Source organism: Ranitomeya imitator, chromosome 5 (genome assembly GCF_032444005.1).
Source record: "Ranitomeya imitator isolate aRanImi1 chromosome 5, aRanImi1.pri, whole genome shotgun sequence".
Lineage (NCBI taxonomy): Eukaryota > Metazoa > Chordata > Amphibia > Anura > Dendrobatidae > Ranitomeya > Ranitomeya imitator.
Window position 1 is genome coordinate 679661091 of NC_091286.1, and position 21565 is coordinate 679682655.

General features: G+C 43.2%; 1 protein-coding gene across 1 annotated transcript in view; it reads right to left on the bottom strand.

Annotated features, from left to right (window-relative positions):
* Positions 1-21565, bottom strand: part of PKHD1 (PKHD1 ciliary IPT domain containing fibrocystin/polyductin) — a 918515-nt gene that overhangs the window by 861689 nt on the left and 35261 nt on the right. The window contains exons 10-14 of the mRNA XM_069726855.1: positions 20186-20256; positions 19122-19223; positions 17223-17312; positions 11264-11402; positions 10036-10150 (exon numbers count right to left, since the gene is read on the bottom strand). Coding sequence (XP_069582956.1) covers positions 10036-10150; positions 11264-11402; positions 17223-17312; positions 19122-19223; positions 20186-20256 — 517 coding nt within the window. The remainder of the gene's footprint in view (positions 1-10035; positions 10151-11263; positions 11403-17222; positions 17313-19121; positions 19224-20185; positions 20257-21565) is intronic.

Sequence of the window (21565 nt, forward strand, 5' to 3'; positions counted from 1 at the left end):
TAGCCGAACTAGCCCGATTATTAAGGGCAAACTCGGCCAATGGCAAAAAAGCCACCCAATCATCCTGATCAGCAGACACAAAGCATCTCAAATAGGTCTCCAAGGTCTGATTAGTTCGCTCAGTCTGGCCATTTGTCTGAGGATGAAATGCAGAAGAAAAAGACAAATCAATGCCCAGCTTGGCACAAAAGGCCCGCCAAAACCTAGAAACAAACTGGGAACCTCTGTCGGACACAATATTCTCTGGAATACCATGCAAACGTACCACATGCTGAAAAAACAACGGAACCAAATCAGAAGAAGAAGGCAATTTAGGCAAAGGCACCAAATGAACCATCTTAGAGAATCGGTCACAAACAACCCAGATAACCGACATCCTTTGGGAAACAGGAAGATCGGAAATAAAATCCATAGAAATATGTGTCCAGGGCCTCTTGGGGACCGGCAATGGCAAGAGCAACCCACTAGCACGGGAGCAACAAGTCTTGGCCCGCGCACAAGTCCCACAGGACTGCACAAAAGACCGCACATCACGCGACAAAGAAGGCCACCAAAAGGACCTACCAACCAAGTCTCTGGTACCAAAAATACCAGGATGACCAGCCAACACAGAACAATGAACCTCAGAAATCACTCTACTAGTCCATCTGTCAGGAACAAACAGTTTCCCCACAGGACAACGGTCAGGTTTGTCAGCCTGAAATTTCTGAAGAACCCGTCGTAAATCAGGAGAAATGGCAGAAAGGACCACCCCTTCCTTCAAAATACCGACTGGTTCCAAAACCTCAGGAGAATCAGGCAAAAAACTCCTAGAGAGGGCATCAGCCTTAACATTCTTAGTACCAGGAAGGTACGAGACCACAAAATCAAAACGAGAAAAAAACAAGGACCATCGAGCCTGTCTAGGATTCAACCGTTTGGCAGACTCAAGGTAAATCAAATTCTTATGGTCGGTCAAGACCACAATACGGTGCTTAGCTCCCTCAAGCCAATGTCGCCACTCCTCAAACGCCCACTTCATAGCCAACAACTCCCGATTGCCGACATCATAATTGCGTTCCGCAGGCGAAAATTTACGGGAAAAGAAGGCACACGGTTTCATTAAGAAACCAACAGGATCCCTCTGAGACAAAACGGCCCCTGCCCCAATCTCAGAAGCGTCAACCTCAACCTGAAACAGAAGAGAAACATCCGGCTGGCGCAGCACTGGAGCAGAAGAAAAACAACGTTTAAGTTCTTGAAAGGCAGAGACAGCCGCAGAGGGACGATTCGCCACATCAGCGCCCTTCTTAGTCAAATCAGTCAAGGGTTTAACCACGCTGGAAAAATTAGCAATGAAACGGCGATAAAAATTAGCGAAACCCAAAAATTTCTGAAGGCTCTTCATGGATGTGGGCTGAATCCAATCATGAATGGCCTGAACCTTAACCGGATCCATCTCAATAAATGAGGGAGAAGAAATAAAGCCCAAAAAGGAAACCTTCTGCACCCCAAAAAGACACTTAGACCCTTTCACAAACAAGGCATTGTCACGAAGGATCTGAAATACCATCCTGACCTGCTGCACATGAGACTCCCAATCATCGGAAAAAATCAAAATATCGTCCAAATAAATAATCAAGAATTTATCAAGATAACTCCGGAAGATATCATGCATAAAGGACTGAAAAACAGATGGAGCATTAGAGAGTCCGAATGGCATCACAAGGTATTCAAAATGGCCTTCGGGCGTGTTAAACGCAGTTTTCCATTCATCACCCTGCTTTATACGAACAAGATTATAAGCTCCCCGAAGGTCAATCTTAGTAAACCAACTAGCTCCCTTATTCCTAGCAAACAAATCAGAAAGCAAAGGCAAGGGGTATTGAAACTTGACCGTGATCTTATTTAAGAGGCGATAATCAATTCAGGGTCCCAAAGAACCATCTTTTTCAGCAACAAAAAAGAACCCTCCTCCCAACGGTGAAGAAGATGGACGAATATGCCCTTTCTCCAAAGACTCCTTAATATAGCTCCGCATGGCGGTATGTTCAGGTACAGAAAGGTTGAAAAGTCGACCCTTAGGAAACTTACAGCCTGGAATCAAATCAATAGCACAATCGCAGTCCCTGTGCGGTGGAAGGAAACTGGACTTAGGCTCATCGAATACATCCTGAAAATCAGACAAAAATTCCGGAATTTCAGAAGAAGAGGCGGACTTCCAATCCAAAACAGGATTATGGACCTGCAACCACGGGAAACCCAGCACGACAGCATCATGCAAATTATGCAACACCAGAAATCGACAATCTTCCTGGTGGGCTGGCGCCATGCGCATGGTCACCTGTATCCAAAAACTGGTGCTTATCTTTAGCCAAGGGTGTAGCATCAACGCCCCTTAAAGGAATAGGATTCTGCAAAGGCTGCAAGGGAAAACCACAATGCCTAGCAAAGTCAAAGTCCATCAAATTCAAGGCGGCACCTGAATCCACAAACGCCATGACAGAAAATGACGACAATGAGCAGATCAAGGACACAGATAACAGAAATTTAGGTTGCACAGTACTGATGGTAACTGAACTGGCGATCCTTTTTGTCCGCTTAGGGCAGACAGAAATGACATGAGAAGCGTCGCCACAATAAAAACACAACCTGTTGAGACGTCTGAAACCTTGTCATTCCGTTTTAGACAGAATCCTATTACCACAGGTAGATATCATTCCTAGCTGCTAGCATTTTTCTATTCTTTTGGGTGACTTATGCGTCTATGCTGACACTGTTATATTGGAGTGTAGGACTAGCATCTAGTCCTGTGGGATCACTGTCTTACTGGCACCATTGAGGGATTTATTAGCTGATTATGGTCACTTTTGACCTGTTATGTGATATATGTTAGGGTGTTGTACTAGTCTGGAGCTTCTGTTCTGACCCTGTATTTGTTTATTTTAACGTCTCACCAGTGTGTTACATTATATATACTATCTATATGTATTTTTAGATTTTTTCTAATAAAATTGTGATTTTAATATTATCGTTCTGATCCAGAGTCTTCATAGTCCTTTATTGGCATATAGAATCCTATCACACTGCTTAGGCTCAGGAATTTGCTCTGAGGATAACGCCATAGCGCACAGTTCTGCGTTCCCGCAAGCGCCGGTCAATCTGAATGGCCAAAGACATAGAATCACTCAGATTGGAGGGTGTGGGAAACCCCACCATAACATCCTTAACGGATTCAGAAAGACCCTTTCTGAAAATTGCCGCCAAAGCATCATCATTCCATTTAGTCAGCACAGACCATTTTCTGAATTTCTGACAATACAATTCAGCCACCTCTTGCCCCTGAGACAGGGCCAACAAGGTCCTCTCAGCTTGATCCACAGAATTAGGCTCATCATACAATAACCCCAATGCTTGAAAGAAAGAATCAACATTAAGCAAAGCAGGATTGCCAGATTCCAGGGAAAATGCCCAATCCTGTGGGTCACCACGCAGCAGGGATATGATGATTTTAACCTGCTGAATGTGATCACCAGAGGATCGGGGTCTCAATGCAAAAAACAGTTTACAGTTATTTTCGAAACTCAAAAATTTGGATCTGTCACCAAAAAATAAATCAGGAATGGAAATCTTAGGTTCTAAAGCAGGAGTCTGAACAATATAATCCGAAATACCCTGTACCCTAGCAGCAAGCTGATCCACACGAGAAACTAACTCCTGAACATTCATGTTAGTACTAGGTTCCTCAGCCACCCAGAGATTAAGAGGGAGGAGAAGACAAAACAGGCTGAGAAAAAAAAATGGCTCAAAACCTTTTCTCCCTTCTTCTGAGATGCAATTAACTCATTGTTGGCCAGTTGTACTGTTATGATCCGGTGACCTAGCAGCTGCATGAGAACTTTCACTGGAGAAAGAGGCCACTGTACTGACCGCAATCCTGAACTTAACACCGCAACTAGAAGTAGCCGTGGAGTGTACCTAACACACCTAGACACCTCGTCACAGCCGGAGAACTAAATACTCCTAAAGATGGAAATAGGAACACTATCTTGCCTCAGAGAAAATACCCAAAGGATAGACAGCCCCCCACAAATATTGGCGGTGAGTCGGAGAGGAAAAAACATACACAGGCAGAAAAACAGGATTAGCACAGGAGGCCACTCTAGCTAGATAGGACAGGATAGGACAGAGTTCTGTGCTGTCAGTATAAAACCCTTCAAAACATCCACAGCAGAATATACAAAAACTTCCTACATCTACTAAAAGATGCAGGAGCGTATACCTGCAACTCCAGTGAATCCTACAATCAGAGCAGGAATAAAACTGAAACAAGCACACCGGCAGTGTGCCACAGAAACAAAAACCAAACACTTATCTTTGCTGAAATTGGCAGCGAGCAGGAGAAGCCAGAAAGTGATCCAACACTTCACAAGGAACATTGACAACTGGCAGGGACTAAAGAGTCCTGCAAAGCTAAATACCCCAGTCAGCCTTGCAATTAGCAGATACACCTGTCCAATCCTGCAGTCCAGGCACAACTGCATTACCATCTACAACCACCGGAGGGAGCCCAAAAGCAGAATTCACAACAGTAATGTAATGTATTTTACACAGTGACTGCACCAGCAGAATAGTGTGTGCAGCTCTGTGGTATAATACAGGATGTAACTCAGGATCAGTAATGTAATGCATGTACACAGTGACTGTACCAGCAGAATAATGAGTGCAGCTCTGGAGTATAATACAGGATGTAACTCAGGATCAGTAATGTAATGTATGTACACAGTGACTGCACCAGCAGAATAGTGAGTGCAGCTCTGGGGTATAATACAGGATGTAACTCAGGATCAGTAATGTAATGTATGTACACAGTGACTGTACCAGTAGAATAGTGAGTGCAGCTTTGGGCTATAATACAGGATGTAACTCAGGATCAGTAATGAAATATGAAATGTATGTACACAGTGACTGCAGCAGCAGAATAGTGAGTGCATCTCTGGAGTATAACACAGGATGTAACTCAGGATCAGTAATGTATTGTATGTACACAGTGACTGCACCAGCAGAATAGTGAGTGCAGCTCTGGAGCATAATACAGGATGTAACTCAGGATCAGTAATGTAATGTATGTACACAGTGACTGTACCAGCAGAATTGTGAGTGCAGCTCTGGAGTATAATACAGGACGTAACTCAGGATCAGTAATGTAATGTGTGTACACAGTGACTGCACGAGCAAAATAGTGAGTGCAGCTCTGGAGTATAATACAGGATGTAACTCAGGATCAGTAATGTAATGTATGTACACAGTGACTGCACCAGCAGAATAGTGAGTGCAGCTCTGGGGTATAATACAGGATGTAACTCAGGATCAGTAATGTAATGTATGTATGGAGCGCCCCCAGACACAGGGCCACGCGTTCTCGGTACCGGGCCTCTCTGGTTCGGTTCTGATGCTGTCACGGTGGCTAGACCCGGTCCGCGACCCTGCTAATGGGCGTCCAATAAAGGTGGTACAGTCTGTCAGGGATTGGTGACGCCACCTGTGGTGTTCGGTCAGGGTGACCGACGCTGCTGTGGGGTCCGCTGGGGTGATGGAATGGCAGCTGGATGGTATACCTTGCCACAGGTGAAGTGTGTCCCTGTTATGATCCGGTGACCTTGGAGCCGCATGAAACTTTCTCTGGAGTAGGTGGAACCTGTACTGACCGCAAACCAAAGCATTGTCACGAAGGATCTGAAATACCATCCTGACCTGTTCCACATGAGACTCCCAATCATCGGAAAAAATCAAAATATCGTCCAGATATACAATCAGCAATTTATCAATATAAGTCCGGAAGATATCATGCATGGAGGACCGAAAAACAGATGGAGCATTAGTGAGCCCGAATGGCATCACAAGGTATTCAAAATACCTAATAGGAATATTCCTAATAGGAATATACTCACCCTCGGAAGCGCCCTGCTTCCTTCCGACAGCCTTCCTTCCTAAGAATCAGCCCTTCCAGGACCTTCGGTGACGTCGCGGGTGACGTCGCGGCTTGTGATTGGCCGCGCGAGCGGTCACATGGGCGGCCGCGCGGCCAATCACAAGCCGCGACGTCACCCGCGACGTCACCCGCGACGTCACCGAAGGTCCTGGAAGGCTGATTCTAAGGAAGGAAGGTTCCCGGTTAGTACCAGGGCGCGTCAGAGGGTAAGTATAAGGATATTTTTTATTTTAATTCTATATTTTACACTTAAATATGGATCCCAGGGCCTGAAGGAGAGTTTCCGCTCCTTCAGACCCTGGGAACCATGGAAACCCAATGCACTGCATTGGGTTTCGAGTTTCGGCCGACCCCGACCCCGACTTTTTTATAGGATCGGCCGATTTCACTCGACCCGACTTTTCCAAAAGTCGGGTTTCGTGAAACCCGACCCGATCCTATAAAAGTGAAGGTCGCTCAACCCTAGTGAAGAAGATGGCTGAATATGCCCTTTCTCCAAAGACTCTTTAACATAACTCCGCATGGCGGTATGTTCAGGCACAGACAGGTTGAAAAGTCGGCCCTTAGGAAACTTACAGCCTGGAATCAAGTCAATCACACAATCACAGTCACTGTGCGGTGGAAGGGAACTGGACTTGGGCTCATCGAATACATCCTGAAAATCAGACAAAAACTCTGGAATTTCAGAAGAGGAAGAAGAGGAGATTGACATCAAAGGAACATCATTATGAACCCCCTGACAACCCCAACTAGTCACAGACATAGACTTCCAATCCAACACAGGATTATGTACCTGCAACCACGGAAAACCCAGCACGATAGCATCATGCAAATTATGCAACACCAGAAATCGACAATCTTCCTGATGGGTTGGCGCCATGCGCATGGTCACCTGTGTCCAAAACTGGGGCTTATTTTTAGCCAAAGGTGTAGCATCAATGCCCTTTAAAGGAATAGGGTTCTGCAAAGGCTGCAAGGGAAAACCACAACGCCTGGCAAATACAAAGTCCATTAAGTTCAAGGCGGCGCCTGAATCCACAAACGCCATGACAAAAAATGATGACAATGAGCAGATCAAGGACACAGATAACAGAAATTTAGGTTGTACAGTACTGATGGTAAATGAACTAGCGATCCTCTTTGTCCTCTTAGGGCAGACTGAAATGACATGAGAAGCGTCGCCACAATAATAACACAACCTATTCTGACATCTGAATCCTTGTCGCTCCGTTCTAGACAGAATCCTATCACACTGCATTGGCTCGGGAATCTGCCCTGAGGACAACGTCACAGCGCGCACAGTTCTGTGCTCCCGCAAGCGCCGGTCAATCTGAATGGCCAGAGACATAGAATCACTCAGACCGAAAGGCGTGGGAAACCCCACCATAACATCTTTAACGGATTCAGAAAGACCCTTTCTGAAAATTGCCACCAAAGCATCATCATTCCATTTAGTCAACACAGACCATTTTCTAAATTTCTGACAATACAATTCTGCCGCCTCTTGACCCTGAGACAGGGCCAACAAGGTCTTCTCCGCTTGATCCACAGAATTCGGTTCACCATATAATAATCCTAAAGCCTGAAAAAAGGAGTCTACTTTAAGCAAAGCCGGATTCCCAGATTCCAGGGAAAATGCCCAATCCTGTGGATCGCCACGCAGCAGGGAGATGACGATTTTAACCTGCTGAATGGAATCACCGGAGGATCGAGGTCTCAGAGCAAAAAAACAGTTTACAGTTGTTTTTAAAACTCAAAAATTTGGACCTGTCACCAAAAAACAAATCAGGAGTAGGAATCTTCGGCTCTAAAACAGGAGTCTGAACAATATAATCAGAAATACCCTGTACCCTAGCAGCAAGCTGGTCTACACGAGAAGCTAATTCCTGAATATCCATGCTAGCACAAGACTCCTCAGCCACCCAGAGAAAAAGAGGGACGAAAAGACAAAGCAGACTGCAGAAAAAAAATGGCTCAACACCCTTCTTCCCTTCTTCTGAGATGCATTTAACTCATTATTGGCCAGTTGTACTGTTATGATCCGGTGACCTTGGAGCCGCATGAAACTTTCTCTGGAGTAGGTAGAACCTGTACTGACCGCAAATCCTGAACTGACACAGCAACTAGAAGTAGCCGTGGGGTGTGCCTAACAAACCCTAGACACCTCGACACAGCCGGAGGACTAAATACCCCTATAGATGGAAATAGGAATTCTACCTTGCCTCAGAGCAGAACCCCAAAGGATAGGCAGCCCCCCACAAATATTGGCTGTGAGAAGGAGAGGAAAGACATACACAGGCAGAAAACAGGATTTAGCAAAAGAGGCCACTCTAGCTAAAAAGGAAAGGATAGGACAGAATACTAAGCGGTCAGTATTAAAACCCTTCCAAAAATATCCACAGCAGATAATACAAAAAATTCCACCATCTAACTAAAGACGTGGAACGTATATCTGCAACTCCTGAGAATCCAACAAGACTGAGAAAATACGGACACAATCTAAGCTGGACAAGAAAAAACAAATGAATAGCACTGAATTATCAAGCACACAGCCTGTGTGCCACAGAAACAAAACCAGACACTTATCTTTGCTGATTTGGCAGAAAGGCAGGAGGAACCAGACAGAGGTCTAAAACCTCCCAACAACCATGGACAACTGGCAAGGACTAATGAATCCTGCAAACCTAAATACCCCAGTCAGAACTGCAATCAGCAGGTACACCTGACCAGGACTGCAATCCAGGGACAACTGCATTACCACCTACAACCACCGGAGGGAGCCCAAAAGCAGAATTCACAACATGTCCCCAGGGCTTCCCAGTAAGGTGGATGGTGATGGTGTGAGGTGCAGTCAATAGCGAGGACACAAAGTTGCAGTCTCTTTACCTCTTTACTGAAGACTTCAGGATCCGCAATCCAGAGCACGCTTAACAGGGCCATCTGAGACCGGCCGGTCCGATGGGCACTTTCAGAATTTCCTTTGCAGGTGGAAATCGTTGCCTACCAATAGCGCCTGTGTGTTGTAGTGCTACCCTGCTGAGCATTCGGAATAGTCCTCACAACTTCTGTTCTCGTTAGTTCGTTCTTTCTAATATGTTCCAGATGTTTCTAGTTCAACGTCCCCCAGGTATGTTATGGCTAGGACGCACCCGTATGACGGGAAGGCCTGGAGGTCTTCCGGGACCCTAGAGATACCCCTCTCCCACTGTTGCCCCCTATGTCTTCGTAGGTGTTTAGGTGAGACAGCCAACCTATAATTAACTGTCCTGCGGAGTTTGAAGTAAGGCGTAGAGTCAGTTACTCCCTCGGTGTTCCGGCCACCGGCTACGCGCCTCAGTAGGATGTTGCCTCGGTCTCACGGCACGACTCCTACTGGCTCTCCTTTGTGCTTGATCTCGTTTCTCACTGTCTCATAAAATCCTTCGCTTCGTGTCTCTTTCTTAGGATACCGCCGCGGGGTGTGCAGGCACGGTTCCGTAACGTTCTATTTTGGTAACTAGGTGCCTGCCAGGTTCCCACGCCTGACAGGGACCCCCCTGTGTCTTCTCCCTGCAACACCCCCTGCCACGGGATGTTGCCTGAATCCAACCCAGTCAGCTTCTGACTAACTTTCTATCCAACCCCTAGTTTTACCAGTGTGAGGAGTGCCCCAATAAATAAAGCCTTTGGCTCTGCCACTAAGGGGAGTGATGGTACGTCTGATGGCACTGAAGGAACTCTACTGACCAGGTATCACCAGCACACATTACACTTCACACTCCGGCCACTAGGGGAGTGGCCGGAGTGTGAAGTGTAATGTGTGCTGGTGATACCTGGTCAGTAGAGTTCCTTCAGTGCCATCAGACGTACCATCACTCCCCTTAGTGGCAGAGCGTCATACTGCAACGACCAGATCTCTGGGGCGCTGCATGTACACAGTGACTGCACCAGCAGAATAGTGAGTGCAGCTCTGGGGTATAATACAGGATGTAACTCAGGATCAGTACAGGATAACTTATATATTATATGTGCACAGTGACATCATCGGTCTTCATATATAATGCTGATAGTTTCTCCCATCTTACCTTAGCTTTATCCTCATGTGATTGGCTTATGAAGAGTTGAGCTTTACTGTCTGATTGTATCCAAAATGTATAATTGTTAGTTTCTGGCGATACAAAGAATCCACTTATTCTTGCTCTGTGTGTAGAATATACATTGGATATGAGCCCACAGTACAATTTGTAGCTAAACCAGGTTATTATTAAGTAACAGACCACTGCGGAGTTCTGGTGTACTATGTATGATAGTCATTAACCATTTACTTGACATTTGAGGACTTTTGTTTAGATATCGAGCTTCATCAGGTTTGACCAAGTCTAGTGTGCACGTCATTAGTGATAAGACAACATCAGTCGCCACTGCACTGGGCAGCGATACACACGGTCTTTTCTCCGCTGTCTCACTTTTGGTGTTTCCAATGCCGTTTCTTTTTGTTGAATAAAAACATTTGTTGGGTTGACGGCCCGTCATTCTGCTTGCCCTATTTTAGGACCATTTGTATGTTATGATTTGTATAACATTATTAGCGCCACAGTTGTGTTGATGCCCAGACTCCTCCACCATTTCCTAATTTACGAGGGTCCCATGGTCCTCTGCAAACATAGCAGTTTTGCAATCAAATTTGCGGGATATTTTGGGATAAGTGAAATTGAAGGTGACTTATGACGAAAAGGATCTCACTCTTTAGAGAATGTGTAACGGTCACCAAAAGTTCTGAAGGAGCCATCAAAAAAGGTTCTCAATTTACATAAGGGGCTATCTCATCGAATAAAATACCAAGCTGATTTTTTATTTATTGTAAAAACCTTCGGGGGTCAGGAAAGAATTTTTTAGAACATTTTAGCGTAAATTGGGCTAAGCCTTTCTAGGGCTTTTCACTTTGCTCTTAATCAAAATGGTATATAAATATTTAAAAATAAGGCTTATTCAGATCATAATGAGAACATGTTCTCTAAAGGACCAAGTTGGCTCATCAATATTTATGAGAATCAGTATCCTGTAATACTATATTTAACCACTAGTGGCTGCTGTTAAAGTTTTCAGCAGCTGAAACTGAAGACGATCAGTTGGTCAACCAGGTTTCTATCTTCACAGAAGCTTCTTTTTTACCAATATCTCATATTTTGGACTTGACCCCATTACCTAGACTCTTCATAACGGTGCCAGCTAGTGTTACCTAGATATTTTCCTGAATCTTTGATTTTATTTTTATGTAATAATATCAACTTGAGCTGGGTTTTTTTCACATACCTGAAAGGTTGTCCTGGAATTAATGAGACATCTGGTGGGGAACTTGCGCTGAGGACCACAGAACGATGTTGAAGTGACAGATCATTGGTATCTGAAGCTCGTGGTCCAATCCACATCTCATAGAGAAGTCCTCTGTTACCTGCAGTAGGACATAGAATATCTGAATTAAAGTAATTATTTATTATGTGTTGAACAATTGTTGAAACTAATCTGAGACCCTGATCCTCCTGTTCTTCTTACCTCTATCCGCTGTGATCCAATTTTTGTTTTTGTGCTTTTGTATTCCCTCCCCCCTTCTTCCAAGAGCCTTAATTTTTTTTTACCATTTCATCTACAGACATATGTGGCGCCCCAGGGTCCTGGTCGTCACAGTAGCATTGCCTTCCTTACCTGGAGTGATGTGACGCTTGAAGGCAAGGAGGGATAACTGTAACCAGGTAACACAAGCATGCATGTATGTATATATATATATATATATATACAGTGGGGCAAAAAAGTATTTAGTCAGTCAGCAATAGTGCAAGTTCCACCACTTAAAAATATGAGAGGCGTCTGTAATTTACATCATAGGTAGACCTCAACTATGGGAGACAAACTGAGAAAAAAAAATCCAGAAAATCACATTGTCTGTTTTTTTATCATTTTTTTTGCATATTATGGTGGAAAATAAGTATTTGGTCAGAAACAAACAATCAAGATTTCTGGCTCTCACAGACCTGTAACTTCTTCTTTAAGAGTCTCCTCTTTACTCCACTCATTACCTGTAGTAATGGCTCCTGTTTAAACTTGTTATCAGTATAAAAAGACACCTGTGCACACCCTCAAACAGTCTGACTCCAAACTCCACTATGGTGAAGACCAAAGAGCTGTCAAAGGACACCAGAAACAAAATTGTAGCCCTGCACCAGGCTGGGAAGACTGAATCTGCAATAGCCAACCAGCTTGGAGTGAAGAAATCAACAGTGGGAGCAATAATTAGAAAATGGAAGACATACAAGACCACTGATAATCTCCCTCGATCTGGGGATCCACGCAAAATCCCACCCCGTGGGGTCAGAATGATCACAAGAACGGTGAGCAAAAATCCCAGAACCACGCGGGGGGACCTAGTGAATGAACTGCAGAGATCTGGGACCAATGTAACAAGGCCTACCATAAGTAACACACTACGCCACCATGGACTCAGATCCTGCAGTGCCAGACGTGTCCCACTGCTTAAGCCAGTACATGTCCGGGCCCGTCTGAAGTTTGCTAGAGAGCATTTGGATGATCCAGAGGAGTTTTGGGAGAATGTCCTATGGTCTGATGAAACCAAACTGGAACTGTTTGGTAGAAACACTGCTTGTCGTGTTTGGAGGAAAAAGAATACTGAGTTGCATCCATCAAACACCATACCTACTGTAAAGCATGGTGGTGGAAACATCATGCTTTGGGGCTGTTTCTCTGCAAAGGGGCCAGGACGACTGATCCGGGTACATGAAAGAATGAATGGGGCCATGTATTGTGAGATTTTGAGTGCAAACCTCCTTCCATCAGCAAGGGCATTGAAGATGAAACGTGGCTGGGTCTTTCAACATGACAATGATCCAAAGCACACCGCCAGGGCAACGAAGAAGCATTTCAAGGTCCTGGAGTGGCCTAGCCAGTCTCCAGATCTCAACCCTATAGAAAACCTTTGGAGGGAGTTGAAAGTCCGTGTTGCCAAGCGAAAAGCTGAAAAACATCACTGCTCTAGAGGAGATCTGCATGGAGGAATGGGCCAACATACCAACAACAGTGTGTGGCAACCTTGTGAAGACTTACAGAAAACGTTTGACCTCTGTCATTGCCAACAAACGATATATTACAAAGTATTGAGATGAAATTTTGTTTCTGACCAAATACTTATTTTCCACCATAATATGCAAATAAAATGTTAAAAAAACAGACAATGTGATTTTCTGGATTTTTTTTTCTCAGTTTGTCTCCCATAGTTGAGGTCTACCTATGATGTAAATTACAGACATCTCTCATCTTTTTAAGTGGTGGAACTTGCACTATTGCTGACTGACTAAATACTTTTTTGCCCCACTGTATATATATTAGTTTGCAGGGAAAGTTAGTGAGTTCCAGGAATGTCCAGTCAGTTCCTGTCAGAGAGACTGAGGGGAAGGAAGCAGAAAGATGTGCTAGAGAAGGAGATTGCCAGAAGGGAGCTCGTCGTAGAACATCAGCTGAGGTGGAGCTGGTACGATAGGAGAATAGCTGAGCAGACGTGGGGATCTGCAGCTCCTGGCAGAAAGAGGAAAATAAGAAGGAAAGAACATCGTGGAGAACAGTTCTTGCCAGGAAACAAACTGGATCAGTCTGAGGCAGCAGAGGGTTTACAGAGCCGTGTAGCCGCAGTGCAGCAGCTCCTGGAAAGAGACATTAAGAAAAATGAAGACATTGCAGCGAGCGTGCAGGAAAGCAAAGTACAGAAGAGAATACCAGGGGGAGCCCAGCCCTGAGCAGGCTGCCTCCTTCTGAGGTGCAGAGACCGGTAGCCGGAACACCGAGGTTGTAAGGACCTCCATGACTTACATCAGAGACCGGCAGGACAGCTGAACTCCAAGTTACCTGTCCGACCTAACACCCAGGAGGCACGGTGGCACCACTCTGAGGCTGGGGCATGCTAGAGTCCCTATAAACAGCCTCAAGCCACCAGTCATACGGGTTATGTCCTATCCTATCCGGGGGACAGAGAGAGAGATAACATCTGTGAGGACCTTATGTGAAGCCCTAGGCAGTAAGGGACTACAACACCACGGTGCTAGAGGAAGGCTTTTGATTTCCACCTGGATAAGGGGGACTCCTAACTTGCCTCCAAGCCGGCCGGACTCTGCCTGCTCGGTGATCTGGTGCCCTGGACTGCAGATTCTGAAGTCTTCAGTAAACAAGGTAAAGAGACTGCAAACCTTGTGTCCTCGTTCTTTACTGCACTCCTCACCATCTTCCATCCACACACCGGGAGCCCTGGGGATATACTTCACCTGTGGGAAGGTATACCATCTAGCTGCCATAACATCACCCCAGAAGACCCCTTAAAGCAGCGTCGGCCCACTCTGACCGAATACCAAAGGTGGCGTCACAAACATAAACTTTCTTCCCTTTAAAGACCTTTCCCTTTTACATGGGCACCCAGGGCCACGGACCGGGTCACCACCGTGGCATCCCCCAGTGAACGCAGGACCCGGTACCGAGTACCCCACGGCCCTGCCAGGGCGACTCACATACAAGCGCTTATTTTTTGCAGGATGACTTGTAGTTTTGAATAATATAATTCAATTTACATTTTATAATGTACTAAAAAAATATATAAAAAAATCCAAGTGGAGTGAAAAAAATGCAATTTTGCTATTTTTGGGACATTTTTGTTTTTATGTTTATATGATTCTCCAGGTCAGTATTTTTGCAGCAGTAGGAAATGTACAATTTTTTTTATTATTATTTCAGTGGTAAAAAGCTTTTTTGGGAAGTCTGTAAAAATATGGATTATGTGGCCATTAAATGCTTTTATTTTTCTGTCGGTTGTGAATGCAATTCATTGCATTTTTTAAAAAAGCATTGGAGAAAGAAAAAAACATAATTTTACTAATTTTATCTTTTTCTTTTTATCGTGCAGGGAAATGTTATATTTTGTATTATATAACTTTGCTTGTTCAATTCTCTTGTGCACTGATCTCCTTGAAAGAAACCTGTCATGTCTAAAAATGCAATTAAACTGCAGGTATGGGGGTTCATCTTCAGGTTACCATCATTCTGAGACCTCCGGCTGCTGGGAGAAAACTAGCTTTATTCGACCCTGCAGCCTCCGGCTTTCAGTCAGCTTTCAGTCATAGAGGCGAGCCTCAGTCACTGCTTAGTACATAGTGAGCGGCAGCTGTTACCGCGCTCCAGCACTGACTGACAGCCAGCTCAGCACTGATACACTGTACAGCCTGGAGTCTTAAGGAGGAAGTCGTGGGTTGGTGGGAACTCAATCTTTGTTGGCTCAAGTTAACTTAATCTTTGCATTGTGTGTCTGCGTGTACCACACTAAGCATGGAGAAGAGAAAGAGGACAAGAGAACTGTCTGAGGACTTGAGAACCAAAATTGTTGAAAAATATCAACAATCAAAAGATTAGAATTTGGAAGCCCATCTCCAGAAATCTTGATGTTCCAAAGAACTGTCGGTCACAATGTAGTGCCCTGTTTCAGAAAGCTGAGTTTGCATCCGAGGTCATGGGTCTTCCAGCAGGACAATGATCCCAAACATACTTCAAGAAGAATCCAGAAATGGATGGAAACAAAGTGCTGGATAGTCCTTAAGTGGCAGCAATGATCTAAATCCCATTGATCACCTGTGGAGAGATCTTAAATCTGCTGTTGGGAGAAGACGCCTTCACATATGAGAGACCTGAAGCAGTCTTCTAAGAAGAGTGCTCCAAAATTCAAGGTGAGAGGTCTAGGAAGCTTGTTGATGGTTATAGGAAGCGACTGATTGCAGTTATTTATATCAAAGGACGCGCAACCAAATATTAAGTTGAGGGTGCCAACAATATAGTCTGGCCCATTTGGGGGATTTTGTGTGAAATTATGTCCAGTTTGCCTTTTATTCAATGTTTTTATTGTTTAGTTCCAATATACACAACGGAAATAAACATGTGCAATTGCAATAATTTTATGGGAGAAATTTTCTGGAACAATTTCAAGGGTGTCAATACTTTCAGCCATGACGGTTGTAATGCGGTGGCTTTGACATAGCACGGTAAAGAGGCAGTTACTCAGATTAGTCCAACTTAAAGGGAACTGTCCGCAGGATTTTGCACAGTAACCTACAGACAGACAGTGTCAGGTCAGCGCCGTCATACTTTACAATAAGTGGGTAAATTGTGTGACTGCAGACATATGAATCCCCCAGCGCATGCACTGCGGGGATTCACCGCTTTCTGAGACAGAACCGAAGGGTATGTATGAGGAAGGCCAGCAACACACTACCGTAGAATACGGGCGAGTGCTATGCGAGAAAACATCACATAGCACTGGGACCAGTGTTAATCTATGGGGCAGCTCACATCAGCGTTTATTTTCTCAGCCATATTCGGCGTTCGTGTAATATGGCAGCATGCTGCAATTGTCACCGAGACTCAGCCGAGACTGGCTAATGCAAGCCTATAGGTAGGAGAGAAAAAAAAATCACTCAGCAGTCAGACCATGCGAGTGCTGTCAGATTTTTATACACTGGTGTCTTTTGGCTGTGCCGCGAACAGTAAAGTCACATTGATAGGTTAGAATAGAATAGATATATACACATAGAATACATAGATATATAGATAATAACAACCCCAAATACATGTTGTGAGATACGGGGTGTGGCAAAATCTACCTAACACCCAGACACTCACTAAATCAGCTCCAAAATGCCATATTTTTGAACAGGAGAAAAATACGGAGCATTGATGAAAAAATATCACAAACGTTTATTTAATAAATAGTATCCAATAAAACGTGAAGTTTAACATCATAAACATCATACAGTAACATACAACGATAGAATGCCTAGAAATGCTGAGACCCTCTTCCCCAAAGTACCCACAGATGGTGCCCCCAAAGTGGAGAATGACACAGAGCCCCCCCCCCCTTTAAAAAAAAAAAAAGAGAAGAAGGGAAGGGTCACACAAGAGCAGGCGCCCTATGATAGACACGCCACAGTCGGCACAGCTCAGTAACAAATGCCCATATCCCAAAATCAGCAGAGTGGGGAGGCAGCCGGAAGGTGGACCCTGACACGCGTTTCGCGGCAACATGCTGCCGCTTCCTCAGGGGGACATGGGCATCTGTTACTGAGTTACTTCTTTATATATTTTTTTGGCTGTTTTTAAGTATAATGTTCAAATACAAGAAATATAAAAAAAAAGGTTAAAAAAAAAAAACAATAGCTAAAGAAATATACCGTACCTGGAAATGGAGCATTTTCGTATTGGCCGGGTGGGGCAGTTGTACATATTATGACTTGGGGTGTCAGGGATTTGATCTTGCAGATGTTTCCTGTAATATAAAATAGAAGTATCTGTAAGGTGATTGTTAAGTTACTAACATTGCGGGAGAAGAGTTCTCCCCAAAATAAGAAAATTTGAGTAGCTACAAATCTTAGCAGCTAGGGCTGATCTCAATAGGAGGCGTAAAAAAAACTGTACACGGTAAGTTTCACTTGTAGCAGCTTCAGGTATTTGCTATAACTTTGTAATAAAAAAAAATCTGAAAATCATTTATGAGCCACCATTATTTATGAGGGTAATGGTAGCCAGATGGCCAGCAAATTTATTAAAGGCTATGTACACTTTTGCACACTTTTTTTTTTATTCTTCATTTGTCTCCAAATTACAAAGTTAATCAATTTTGTAACCAGTCTTCCTTAAATGTTTTTAACTATTTTTCTTCTGCAGCATGTCTGTAAGTCCTTTATTCAGCTCAGTGATCTGCAAAAATGATGAAAAACAACCGAGATCACTACTCTCCCTCCTTTCTCATAGTATTGCAGATTGTACTCAGGTTTCCACATTATGGAGAGGGAAGACAGCATGTATAGTCTCAGGGAGGGCAGAGAAAACAGGCAGTAGATGAGGGTGACAAGAGCACATGAAGAGGAAATAAGTGTAGGATAGAAGCAATGTTGACACATGAGCTATTAAGGATAGCAACACCTTAGATGTGCTCAGACCTCACATCCAGCATATATTACTGGAAGAGACACTCCCACAGAAGAAAAATCTGAAACTTAGATTAGACTACAAACTGCATATCAGGGGGTCTGAAAAAAAGAAAATGAAGGAATGAAGTTTGCAGGCTGAAACTTTATTAATTGTATTAGCGAAAGTTAACTACTTTATGATATGTAGATTTATTGTTTTTTCCATGTCAATATATATTCTATAGCCAGTAAGATGCTCCTAGAGCGGCCAATTTGCCAGGATTTAACAGATTTTTTTGGATACAAACCGGAAATGTATTTCTTACTCACAGAGGGGTGGGAATTATGTAAATCCTGCTTATAAAAAGATCTGCTCATTTAGGGGCTGCTCATGGGTGGAGTTTGAGACACTCATGGGCGGGACATAAAAACTCCCTATTCTGTCAATAGCAATGTTAGTAAAATCCATTTTTTTTTCCACTTGACCAATTGAAAGCCCCTATAAACTCAGGTATTAAAACACAATGGAGCAAAATTATCATTTTAAAATACATCAAAAACTATTGACAAGTCTTCTTGGTTTTCTTAACACACTTTTTTTTTTGCTTTTTTTTACTATGTTTTACTTTCCAAACTCCCAAAAATTGTATGGGTATATTTTTTTTTAAGTATTTTTTGTTGTTAATGTGATTTAGAAGGAGCACTTTCGTTGACTTTTTTTTGTATGTCAATCTTAATTTTATTCCCTATGTTTTTTTGTGACTTTTTTCCCTTTTGTTTTAGTACCTGCTTTTTTGTTTTTACATTGGAAGCCATGCGTTGCATAGATCACTTGATTAAAAGATTAATTTTAACATCACGTTTGTGATTTGCAATGAAAAACACCATTTACAAAAATGTCTTAAAAAATATCTTAAGAAATGCAGTATTTTATCTGGAAAAAAAAATAAAATTATGGCGGTCTGTAGGAGAAAAATGGCAAAAAAAAAACAACAGAAAAATGACATGTTGCTATAAAAAAAAGCCTTTTACCAAAAAAGAAAGGAAATGATGAAAACTGGGCGGTTTCTAATCTATATAACGTTTGCAGCCATTGTTTTTCTGCAGCCTAAAAAATGCTGAAAAATAGAGTTTGTGAAGGGACCATTAAAGAAGAATTGTCTTACCTGAAATGCTGACTTTAACGGGATCCATAAAGAAGTCTCCCCTGATGGCGACGTCTGTTCCTCCTCCTACGCTGCCGATATCTGGATATACGGAGTGGATTTCTGCCAAAGCAAAGGTAAAATAACTCAAAAGTAAAGATGGGGTATTAGTCTTTACCCCCTTACCCCATTTGAGTTACTTATTCTTCGAGATCTCAGAAATGGATCACATTACATTACCAAAAAGTTTCCAAAAACTTTTGGACTGTTTCGTACTGGTTGGGCTATGAAGGGCAACATTTATTTTCCTGCTTTTTGAAAAGTTGAAATCTGAACTTAAAGGTGAATTTCTTCCCTTAAACATACATTTTATTTTTTAAATGGATTTCCTTTCCTTAAGTGCTGAAGGGGTTACGAACTCTTTCCATGATGGCTGGGAACATTCAGCTTTTATGCTCACACCGGGCACTGCTAATTATCTCTACTTCCTACGTATACCAGCTCTGGGTGTTTCTTCCTTTGCCGGTGAAAGAATCTTCTTCCTGTGCCAAGTGCGAAGCTATGTAGTTGGAGTGATAGTTGTGGTGATTTGTGGTTTGCCGTTGTATATGAGTGTTTATCTTCTTGTCCTTATTCCTATTCAGTTTATTACTCCCTGTCCCTATCCTCCTCCAATTTGTTGGTTGGTGCTTTTGTATGATACGTTATCCCTGTTTTATCTTGTGTGTCTTGTTCACATTACATTTCTATCCCATGCCTCATGGGGTGGGGGATGGGAGAGCTCTGGGCTTAACATAAGTATAGTAAGGTCGGAGACTCAGGCCTCTCCACCATCAAGAGTACCGCCGGGACAGGGATTGTTAGTGTCCCAGTTCCAGGGACCGTTTGAGAACCCTCTGCCTTACTTTAGACCGTCACAATGAGACATGTCACTCTCCAAAAGGAGAAACCTTAATCATTAGATCTCATGACTTCCTAATAAGATCAGAATCTGGTCCATTTTGGAGTTTTGGGGTTCGCCCAATGAGGGATGTCATAAAGTCTTTTCTAAAACAAGGAATAGTGAAACCTAGATAAGACTATACCTGGAAATGTCTGATGTAGGAACACTTCTTGTTTCGCACTGATGCTCCAGGCGTCTTTTCTCACTATGGACCTGTCCACAAAGATCACACATAACAATAAGGCACTATAAAGGAACGTGCGTAAAAAAAACAAAACCAAAAGGGGTTATTATATAGTCCATTGGATGTGATAACGTGCAACCCTAAATCTATGCAGATAACGTACACATCCTCTTATAAATACATTTCATATTTGCTATCACTTTATACACATGACGTATCATCAATAAATAGGCAGCCATGATGTGACTGCTCCAAAGTCCACTCCAAATGGGGTAGTCTTCTGCTGGACCTTTCATGACTGGATCCTTGTCTCTGATGCCTCGTAACATTTGCAGTAAGTGTAGATACAAAAAACCTTAGTTACTATTTTTTGTGCATTTTTCACTAATAATTTGTCTAATTTAGGTAATATAACTGGAAACCACCTTTAGGCTCCTGTTGACTAGAGGTGAGTGAATACGTTCAAGTAGGACTGATTAACACTGGAATTTCCCAAAAAATTTGACATCATTTTTTATCATTTGCTTCCGCGCGGATTCAGCCTCTGACTTCCATTTTTCTGAACCATAACGGGCCACCAAAAGATTTGAAAAAAAAAATAATAATACTCACCTTCACACTCACCCTTCCGGCCTCTCCACTACACACCACCATCCATCCGGTCCTCGCCACATCTTCTCGTCCACCACCACTCGCTCTGCAATCTTCCAACATCTCACGCTGTGCTTTTCGTGGGGCCGGTAGGTAATGGCACAGGTCAAGAACTGTCATGTGCTTGTGCAGAACCCTCTGGGTCCTGAGTCCTGGGGAATCCAGAAGATCCTACAAGGACTGGAATGGTGGTGGTGAGTAGGGAGGGTACTGAAGAGATGAGGTTAGTAAAAGGATTTTTAATTTTTTTTTAGTCTTGGGAGAATAACTTCGAGTCGAATTTTCACGGGAAAATTTGCGCAAACGGTCGAAATTCAAATTTGCCTGATCCGCGCATCTCTGCAGTTGACAGACTTGTTTTTCTTTTCTTGTGCACTTTGACTGGTTTAATGCTGTGAATTATCACAGGTTCATGTCTATAATGGCCGCAAAAGAGATAAAGCCATGGGATCCGTCAACAGCAGTGACGACATGACTTACGTGAGCTATTCTTTGAAGAAATAGGCTAACTTCTGTGACGGGTATTGCTACTTAGTGTCATTCAACTGGAATACAGGCACAGGCCGTGTACAAGAGTTTCTCAGTTCTTTGAAAAAAAGTATATTCATTTTATATTTCAGGACAACCCCTTTAAATTCATAAAATTTTGCAACTTTTAAAGAAGTTGCGATTGATTAATGAATCGGC